The sequence below is a fragment of the Guillardia theta genome (genome assembly GCF_000315625.1).
Source record: "Guillardia theta CCMP2712 unplaced genomic scaffold GUITHscaffold_85, whole genome shotgun sequence".
In the NCBI taxonomy this organism is placed as follows: Eukaryota; class Cryptophyceae; order Pyrenomonadales; family Geminigeraceae; genus Guillardia; species Guillardia theta.
In genome coordinates this window covers 361,727-372,491 of record NW_005434589.1, presented here as the reverse complement: position 1 = coordinate 372,491, position 10,765 = coordinate 361,727, and the positions used below count along the sequence as shown (strand labels likewise).

The window sequence follows — 10,765 nt, the reverse complement described above, 5'->3', positions numbered from 1 at the left end:
CGTCTGAGAAGATTCGCAAACATCAACATCGCGCTGCATATGCTATGACTACTCCTCCTCGAGCGTTCATCCCTCTTGCCATCTCGACGGACGGTACCCTGCATCCTGACACCCTCCGCTTCATCGGATGATCTGGTATTTGGCGGACATCATTGCTCAGCGCTCGATGCCTCTTGAGGATGCGGCGTTTGGTCGGCACTTCGTGCCTGATGACGGACCTGCCGCAGTGCTGCTGAGGTCTTGGCTCGCAAACGCGCCGCCACCTATCAGCGCCTCACCATGCAGCTGACGCTGGAAGCGCTCTTGTCTGGTGCGAGGCGCATGACGCCCTTGCGGGCGCAAGCACTTCTCGAGCCAGAGGACAGCTCCTCCTCGGACTTTGTCGAGTCGCCCGAGGAGTCTTCGCCGGAGGTCTCCGACTCCGATGGGGGAAACCCTTCGAGTGGCCCCGACGATGGGCGCGGAGCTGGCGACTCGGAGGCGTCTCCGTCCCTCACTGTGACGTCGGGTGCCTCCGGAGAGCTCGACACCACTGGGGTGCTTGCTGCTAAACAAGCATAGGATTTACTGGCAGAAGGTAAAAAGTGCCGGAGGCTCAAGCAAAACAAAGCAGGAACAAGCTGAACCGGCAGGCACACAGTCCACAGCGAGAAGAGGCTGCACAAACACACACAAAACACAAGCCCGAAAAGAACCAGCACTGCTGGCACCCAGACGCGGCATGTGGATATCGCCCTTCATCTTGCGGCCATGAGGATGGGAGGGTACCTGCCGTCGAGAACGAGGATCCCCCACTGTATCGATGACGCTCTGAAGACCAGCTTCGTTCAGCATCGACCGAATCGTACGAGTAAGGTTGTCATGCGCCGTGGGAAGCTTGGAGGATCGGCGTTTGCAGGTCTGGAGATGATGTGCAGCAACGGAGGGATCGAGCTCGCGCTGACATCCATCACATTCCGTCGGACACTGGCAGATCGGCATGCCATGGAGATAGCAGTCGAGCATCTGAGCATAGCGGTGCGGGAAGGCCTTGAGGGGGTAGTAGCTCGAGACTCGCATCGGAGAGTGGCTCAGGTCTCGCTCAGGAAAATGAGCGAAGATGGTAGACTGCAAGACCCTATCCTGCGACTTGAGCGAGTGTGTCCTGCGGCTGTGCAAGGTGAGGATATCACGCTGCTGATCGGTCAGCGCAGCGCGAGCATGCACATGGCGAGGGAAGACGCGCATGACAAGAGGGGTCACATTTCGCTGCGCAGGGGGAGGAATGAAGCGCCTCCAGCGTCAGCTGCATAGTGAGGCGCTGATAGCCGCGGGTGGCGGCGCGTTTGCGAGCCAAGACCTCAGCAGCAGGTCCGTCATCAGGAACAAAGTGCCGACCAAACGCCGCATCCTCAAGAGGCATCGAGCGCTGAGCAATGATGTCCGCGAGATACCAGATGAAGCGGAGGGTGTCAAGATGCAGGGTACCGTCCGTCGAGATGGCAAGAGGGATGAACGCTCGAGGAGGAGTAGTCATAGCATATTCTGCTTTGTTTTGCTTGAGGGAGAGAGGCACTTTTTACCTTCTGCCAGTAAATCCATTATCTTATGCAACAAGCAAAATAAAGCAGGATCAAGCTAAACCTCCTGGCACACAGCGCACAGCGAGAAGCTGCACAATCACACACAAAACACAAGCCCGAAAAGAACCAGCACTGCTGGCACCTAGACGCGGCACCGCCAGCCCAAGCGCGAAGCCGCGCAGACAAGCAGCCTAAGGGTCACTGAGCAATCATGCAACAAGCAGCAGGAGCATGCAGGAGGAATAAAATCCCTTAGACGCGATACCCGGAGGCAGCCGACTGACCACTGTCAGTCGAGACGTCCGCTGCCGCCACAAAGCGGGCGGCCGCGGACGGAGAAAGGGCAGCCGCCGACAAGGAGCCGGCGCTGCCCGGGGGTCCGCCTGGGGCAGCGGCCCGTGACGGAGGGAGGCTGGACACGGGAACACGGTACCGCTCGAGGTAGTGCCCTAGTGCCAGTGGTCACCGTCGTTCGAGCTCTGGGGCCGGGAGGCACCCGACGTCACAGTGAGGGACGGAGACGCCTCGCCAGCTCCGCGCCGATCCTCAATTCTGTGACAGTTTATGCTCAAGACCGAATTTAATGCACACAAAACCAGAAAAAAAGTGTGACAGTTTATGCTCAAGACCGAATTTAATGCACACAAAACCAGAACTTATGATTGAGGAGCACATGAGAGATAGACCGTCTGTATGCTAGGAGGTGAAACCCCAGCATCCAGACATGAGAGGACCTTAACAAAACGGCTAGGAAAGCCCCCTCTTCGTCCCACACGCTACATGCCGCCTTGAAACACGTAAGTCGTCTTGGTTTACAGGAGAGTTTTTGTTAACTCGGCGCTATCTGACTGGCACGGCTGGCATACGTTCCATCACTGTCACCTGGCATGGCGAGTCGACGCCACCGCCAACGGGCCCGGGGCCTCAGGCCTGGCCGGGCCCCCGCCGGGCCGCGTGCCGAGTCTCGGAGTGCCACGGTGGCACTGCCCGGCCGCTGCGGCTGCGCCCGTACCGGCGTACATCATGCTGGCCCTACTATGATCCCGGCTCCGATGCCAGACAAGGGCCTGAGGGACTGTGCCTGACCGTACAGTTTACTTACGACTCGCGATGATACTGATACTAGTGAGTCCTGTGGCAGTGCCACCCGTGGCAGTGGGCCCCGGGCCCAATCAGACCCGGCGGCAAAAGGCCATAGTAGGGGAAAAGATGGAGGGAGAAGGGAAGGGGGAGAGAAGGGAAAGGGAGGGGAGGGGAAGGGGAAGAGAGGGGAGGGGAACTTAGGGAAGGGAAGGGGAAGGGAAGGGAAGGGAAGGGAAGGGAAGGGGAGGGGAAGGGAAAGGGAGGCACCCGTGACCCCATTTCCCTCCGCTGCCCAGAGTTCTTCTGTGCTCAGCTGAACTTGCATCATTCCTCTGTGGACTCACATGATTACATAGTTCTCAACCGGGAATCAGAGTCGATGCTGCGCACCGTGCTTCAAGTTGTTTTCTTCTTTACTCAAAGTTAAGTTAAAATCAGTACGAGGACAATCAGGAGAGTCGAGGAGTTTCAGGCGGAGTCCGTTTGAATACAATGCAATCTCTCAACACAAGTCCATGTCTGAATACAATTCAATGTCTGTATTATTATTATTTGTAAGAACTCAGATAAGTTCTTGGAGACGGCGAGAAGTTCAGGGTATTGCGTCTCATCGATGGACGAAGCTCAGCGAGATGGAAGTGGGTTCTGACATAGGTCTGGAATTAAGGAATCGACGAGCCTGAGGGTCAGGCGGAGAAGAGGGGGTTAGGAGGACACGTGTCCATTGCGCGCTGTGCATTGTACTGGATTACAAGGGACTGAAGGGAAGGTGACTGCTGTGAATAAAGGAAGTGTTGGTGGTGTTGTGTGGTTCTTCTGAGAGTTCTATCACCATCAGTAAAGGTGTTAGAGACTGCACAGCTGTGTATCGTTGAGGTGAATAAGGTTGGTGTAAGGATCTCAGGTGTACTGAGAGTTAGTCTTTGGTGGATCTTGGGTTAAACAGATTCTGGCCAGTGAGGTGGAGGTTGATTCGATTACAAAGAGAAAATTTTCTCTTTGTTCTCAGTTCTCATTTTTTACTGTTGTTGCGCAACTGTGATTTACCGTACGGTCTGAACTGGAACAAAGAGTGAGTTCGGTTCATCGTTGTTGCAGATTCACTGTTTGAGTCGGTGATTCGATTTTTTTTGGACTCGTTGTTTGGAAGTTGGACTCGATTTTTTGCATTTTTTTCGCTTGTGCTAGGAAGTTGCCAGACGGTTTGGAAGGTCACTGTTTGAGTCGGTGATTCGATTGTTTTTTGGACTCGTTGTTTGGAAGTTGGACTCGATTTTTTGCATTTTTTACGCTTGTGCTTGGAAGCTCAGTTTGGAAGGTCGGAGTCGATTCTTGTGTGGAACGTTGCTACTGATTTTTCGACATTGCTTTTACCATGGGAGGAGGAAAATTGGACCTCAGTGAAGAATTGATCAAGACTCATCCTGAGTTACAGCTGGACACATTCCTCAAAGGATCTGTGACGTCACAGGAGGAATTGGATGAACTCAGTTTGCTTCCGATTCAGAATGCAATGAATCGATATCGAACAGGATTGGGCATGTGTTTGTTCCCGCTGATACGAGAGTTTCCACTCGATCAACTCGGTAATTTTGGTGGTGAGTTAAATACTATTGTCTTGGATCATGTTCGCGTTTGTCCTGTTCTGCCTGTTCCTCTTGTGAGTTTGGATGATTTTCTGGGTGACAAGTATTATATTGTGGGTAGAGGTTCCAGAAATGCTGCCAAATCGTATGTGGCGTCAGAGGATGGAAAGATTCATATTCCCTTGCTTCAGTGGGACAAGTTGTATATGTTATCCACAAGACGACAGATGAATCATGATGAGGCAAAAGACGGTACGCCGTTCTTCTGTGTGTCAGCGGAATCCAGAGGGACAGTGTGTCTGACGAAGGTATCTGGTGATCGTCATGCAACAGGGTTTTTGGTTAGCAAGCCCACACAGTTATCTGATTCTTACTTATGGCATATGAGGACCGGACATCCGGACAGTAAAGTGCAGAAGTTACTTGCAGATACAGTAAGATATGTGACTTACAATCGACGCATTGTCGCGTCTCCTTGTCATATCTGTCGAGTCACATGGAGGAGGATCTGGGTGCAGGAGGATCTGGGTGCAGGAAGGAGCTTGGAGCATGGAGGAGGAGATTGCGATTCAGGAGGACGCAGGGAGCAGCTAGCATGGAGGATGCAGGAAGCTTGATGGAGGAAGCAGGGAGCTTGATGGAGGAGATTGGGATCCAGGAAAGAGCAGGCAGCTTGGAGGAGGAGAGCGCGGTGTTGCAGCTTGGAGGAGGAGCAGGGAGATGTTTAAAAAGGGGGTTCCCGGAGGATGAAGGATGAAGTGGAAAAGGAAGCTGGGAATCTCGCTTAACTTCGTCAGGGAGGGTGTAAGAACTCAGATAAGTTCTTGGAGACGGCGAGAAGTTCAGGGTATTGCGTCTCATCGATGGACGAAGCTCAGCGAGATGGCCCGGAAGTGGGTTCTGACATAGGTCTGGAATTAAGGAATCGACGAGCCTGAGGGTCAGGCGGAGAAGAGGGGGTTAGGAGGACACGTGTCCATTGCGCGCTGTGCATTGTACTGGATTACAAGGGACTGAAGGGAAGGTGACTGCTGTGAATAAAGGAAGTGTTGGTGGTGTTGTGTGGTTCTTCTGAGAGTTCTATCACCATAACTATCCTGCTCTACGGGCCCTTCTAATAAATCGCTGGCGCCATTTCACCTGAGAGCTCTTGAGATTTCATTTGCATGCATGTTCATTTCAATTCTCATATTGACCATATGATCTTCTTTCATTTGCCTTTCCCATCAATCATCTCTTCATTTTCAATTTCTCAATTTCTCAACGGCCGATTTTTCATCAATTTCAATTCTCATTTCAATTCTTGCGATCATAGGTCTTGTATCTTGCGATCATGATGGGAGGCTTCACATCCTAACCTGCTTGACTTGACCTAGAGTTCCGAGGCTTGAACAGTCTTCGGGAGAAGAAGCTTGATACCACGCCATGATGCCAATCATCTGATTCTACTTCTCAATATCAAACCTTCCTTCCAAGGTTCTCCCTCCCTGAATCAGAGATTGGTGCAGGCGATTGCTCGTTGATACCAGCTGTACGATGAACCCCATTGTATCATTCAAGCTGGGATAAATCCCACTGAAGTTCAAAGTTGCTCCCAAAGCGCTGTCTCCAGGCAGTCTCTACAACTACCGTACAGTCAGCACACAGTTGCGACAGAAATCATACTGCTTTGATTCTGTAGAAAATCTTTCCCCCCATGTCCTGCAACTGCGCCACCCTGGCTGACAAGAATCCTCCTTTCCAACATTGTTCCACCCCCCAAGCTTGCACACTGGGCCTAATGAGTCACGCACTCATAATCGTAAGCAGAGATGTGTCACTCATCCAGCTCGTCGCCATGACTTCCCAAGGCAAAGTAATTCAAATCTTCACCAAAGAGAAATGAACTCACTGCTTTCCACCTCGTCAATGGCAAAATCTTTGTGAACAAATCCGCAGGCTGAAACTTTGTAGGCACCTTCACAGGTAACAGATCCCCTTCATCTACCATCAGTACCGTAAATTTAGCCCTCAAGTCGATGTGTTTCAACCGAGAATACGCTCTCTTCTCTGTCAGCAAACGGATACAGGGCTCGTTATCCAGGAGCAACATCGTCGGGCCGGACTGTGGAAACCCCAATTTCTGTAGCAAGTTACGATACATCTTGACGTGTTTGGCAACTACAGAGGTAGCATAAATTTCTGCCTCTGACGATGACAAAGAGATAACTTTCTGTGCCTTGGATCCATATGAGATTACACCTCCGTTCATCACAATCGCGTAGCCAGATTGACTCCTCCTTGTCAAAACATCAGTTCCGAAGTTCCCCAGTCGCTGTCGTCAGCTGCCACAAGTTGATTGTGAAGGATTTCTTCAGTGATTCACAAATACTCCTCTGTTGTGATAAACGATACAAATGTCTCTTGTAGTGTGTAAATACCTCGCGAGATGTAGCAGCGCCTCCCAATCACGAGCTCTGGGCGCTCTCGAAAATCTGCTCAGAAGACTAACAGCGAAGGCAATGTCTGCTCTTGTGCCATTTGCGATATACAGAATTGTCCCAAGAAGTGCTTGATACTGCCGCACTGCAGATTTGTCCAAACCAGGAAGGATCGTAAACACTGAACGCAGAGGAATTCCGAACTTGTCAATGAGTTGCCAAGTTGTTCAATGAAATGTTTCTGACTCAGCGTGATAGTCCCTTTCGTTAAATCTTGATGAACACGAATCCCAAGAAATGTACCAGTTGCTTCACTTCCAGAAAAATCAAATACCTTGCTCAGCTGATTCAGAAAATGATCACATACTTCCTGATTTTCACACACAATAAGAAGATCATCCACCCATGTCGTAAGAAGAAGTCGTGAACCGTTGTGTTCATATTTGTAGACGATTTCATCATGTCCAACTGCCTCGGCACCCAAGAATTTAAGCTCTCGTGAAAATTTCTCCCACCATCGCCTCGGTGCCGTTCTGGTCCCATATATTGCTTTCATGACCTTAAGGAGAACGTCTGGCGGCAATCCCATGATTGCAGGTGGGTACAAGTACATTGGTTCCAGCAGATCACTGTAGAGAAAAGCCGCCGCTATATCACGAAAAACGATAATCCAGTTATTTCCCGCAGCGATACTTAGTAGCAAGCGGATATTATCCATCGACGTAGTTGGTGCAAACAACTCCTCCGACGTCGGTAAGAGATTGCCCATTACCACCAGCCTCGCCTTGTATTTTAGAATTTTCCCTTGTAAATCTTTCTTGGTTGTATACACCCACATGCCGCGTGCTATGATTTTTCCTCGTGTTTCTTCAGAATCCCTTGAAACTATGGTCCAAACCTTGCGTTCCTCCATCTTGTGAATTTCAGCTCGTTCAGCCGCTTCCCACAGCTCCCTGTCTGGACGCATCAACATCTCTTTCCTATTCCTAGGATCAGCTGTCATGTGATTCGAATCTTGCACGGATGGCAAAGCTCGCGACAGAAATGCTGCCGTCAACTTTATAGCCTCCCAGACTGGCACCACGAGCGCCATGTTGGTGACAAGCATTCGTGAGTCTGGAAAACACTCTGTTGACTCACTGGGTCCAAGATCCATGTACTCTGGATCATATGCCACATCGACGTCTTCACCTGGATCAGTGAGTGATACAAGTTCATTCCACCTTTCTCGTCTCAAAGGAATCCATCGTGCAGATTGTTGAGAAGTAGCAGTCCGATTGCCCTCGTCTAGCACAAAGAACACCTCTTTTCCACCGCCGTTGAGGACTTTGCCAGGTACCAACTGAGATGACATGGGAGATTTTCTGTGCAGAACAAAAACATCTGGATTTCCTCGAACTGTTTTCTCCACCAGTGTCGAAAGAATGTTGTCCCCCTTTTGTGGAAACGCTCGAAAGAAATATTCATTGCAACCCTCCAATTCGAAAACATCCTCTGGCACATCTGACTTCTCCTTATCCAACACAGGTCACGGATATTGTCTCTGTGTCTGACATTGCTATCAAAGCTGCCGTGCCAGGAAGGAATCGAACCTTGTCACTATCAGGATTGAGTAGCACCCAATATTTATCATCAAACGTAATTCGCACCAAAAATTCGTCATTCTTGAATACCACTTGAGTAACAACCCCCTGCCTCAGCTCTCCGGTATCCATTACAACCTCCGCACGTCGATTGATGAAACGTGTTTCTGCTTCTCGCCGCTGCTGACGAAAGTCTCTTCGAGTCCGACATGGACGCGCCTCTGCAGTACATCCATCCTCCGTATCCACTTTACGTTGTACCAGCACATCAGGCTGATAATCCTCGTCACTATCGTGCCAAGCCTCCTCGTGAACAGAATCGTCGTGAACAAAATCTTCGTGAACAAAATCCTCGTGAGCAGAATCCTCGTGAACAGAATCGTGCACTTCCTCCTCATCCGATGAATCGATCGTCCTGGGTCGCTTTCTTCCCCCTCGCTGCTTGGTGGGAACCACAGACGTATCAGGCTCATCCTTAACAAGTGTATCTCCCAATGGATGACTGTCTTGTAAAATGTTGTGCTTGACAATTTCCTCAGGGTCCTCTTGCCAATTAACTCTGCACGCACGACGAAAGGGAAAGAAGAATTCATCACATGTCAAATTATTCGTATGATAAATTTTATCTTCTTCGATATTCCACACCAGATATCCCACCGTGTATCCAGGAAAGGCGTTTGCGTTGCCTAAGAGTATCCCTTGCATGGCTGGATCGTCTACCTTGGATGTCCGTACACTGTTCTTGAAAAACACCATGCATCCAAAGGTTCGTAACGAACGAAAATTAAACATTTCGCCGTTGTAAATCGTGTATGGGGACAAGTTCCCAAAGTTCCTGTAACTGGGGAGGGCGTTGTAAATGTATGCTGCCTGTACAATAGAATATTCCCATTTCTCAAGAGGCAGTCCACTCTGTTTCAACAGTGCTCTGTTTGTTGTAGTAACCGCTCTTATCCCTCTTTCAGCGCGGCTAGCGAATTGTGTACTTGACTATACTCAGGAATTCTGTCCCACTTCAATCCTGTCTTGACAATGAATGTTTCCATTTCAGACGAAAGAAACTCAGTCCCGTTATCAGAGATTATTCGTTGAACTGCATGTCGCCGTACATTCTTCTCTTCCTTCCTGAGCATCTCGATGAGAATTGAGGCTGTCTGACTTTTGTGTTTCATAGGACGAACGGATATGAACCCCGAAAACGCATCGACTATTATGAGAAAATACCTATAACCTGATGGTTCTGAGACCGTTATCATGTCTTTCAAATCGACATGCCAAAGCGAATTGACATCGTCGGCTCGATCCAATGCTTGTGCACAGGACGTGATACGAATTTAGCAACCGTGGCAGTCACGCGGCCGGGCGTCCGACCGGCGATCGCCGCGCGCGGCGTGCGGCAGTGCCGCGTGTAGTCCTCACTCTCGCCGGCCCGGATCCGAGGCCGGCCCGGAGCGCCGCCGGCCCTGCGGCGGCCGGGCCCGGAGTCCCGGCGAGTTCAAAGTTTTAACCGTCACTGAGCCTCAACCTTCAGGGGCTTCTGAGGAAAAAAAAAGTTTGAGGGTTCCAGCAGCAGTGAATTCATAATAATATAAAACCTGAGTTATTTGGCTCATAAGTTGATTTGTACCGGTGAGGTGAGTTTTTGTATCAGAATGGTCCCCACATTGCACTGGAGGCAATATAGATATAATCTTTACTGATATGAAAGTTTATAATGGATATGCTACCCGATCGTATTTCTGGGGGAAGTGACAAGATTGGAAGGGAGGGGTAGTTTTCGAAGAGGAAAATGGGGGTGAAATAGATACGAGGGGTGCACATGCAAAGATAGGGTTAGAAGGCGGGCGATAGGGGACGGTAACCCTAGTATCAGACCACCCCGTTTAATTCTTTAGATAAGACCGGTGATGGGCTCGAAGGAGATTTAATGGGGGACGAGACCATTGTTTTCTCCCTGCCCTACCCCATTAGGCAGGCTTTCGATCAGAGAAACACGGGTGGTGAATTCTCGGATGGGGTGGTCAGGAAAACGGACGTGTGAGTGGCTGAATTGGTGGGTGGGGATGTGTCTGGGGTTCTCTGAAGTTAGAAAGAGGGGATCTATCGTCTAATTACTTAGAAAGCGTAGAGAGAAAATCTCCTTGCTAGGCTGCAAGATTACAAAGGGCTCTGCCCAATCACTTTTCAAGATAGGTAGGGTATGATCAGTTGATCAAATGGGTATGCAAGGATTTGGGGTGGGTACAAAAGATCATATGGGTGGTGCAGGAGTTTGGATGGAGAAGAAGGGGCTTGGTTAGTTATAGCCAAAAATAAAGGATCAGAAGCTGAGCGAGGGGGAGAGGTCCGCACTCAATTTCTCAATAGATAGGCCCTGAGGGGTAGGGTGATGCAAAATTGATGGGGGGTTGTGATCCAAATCATGGGGTGGATCGATGGGGGTAGGGTGGATGGGTTGTATTCGGGGACGTTACATGGTGGGATCGAAACTGAAGCTTTTCGTGATATTCCTCACACCCCTGTCTACAAGG

The 10,765-nt window shown here is 50.1% G+C and overlaps 1 protein-coding gene across 1 annotated transcript; it reads left to right on the top strand.

The window, feature by feature from the left end:
- Positions 1–127: 127 nt before the first annotated feature.
- GUITHDRAFT_115553 (hypothetical protein) lies at positions 128–1,708 on the top strand (the record flags this gene model as incomplete). Its single annotated transcript, XM_005825334.1, has 7 exons — positions 128–135; positions 228–508; positions 562–577; positions 633–1,017; positions 1,075–1,159; positions 1,257–1,463; positions 1,638–1,708. The coding sequence occupies 7 exons, from the start codon at positions 128–130 to the stop codon at positions 1,706–1,708; spliced, it is 1,053 nt and encodes a 350-aa protein (XP_005825391.1).
- Positions 1,709–10,765: the final 9,057 nt, after the last annotated feature.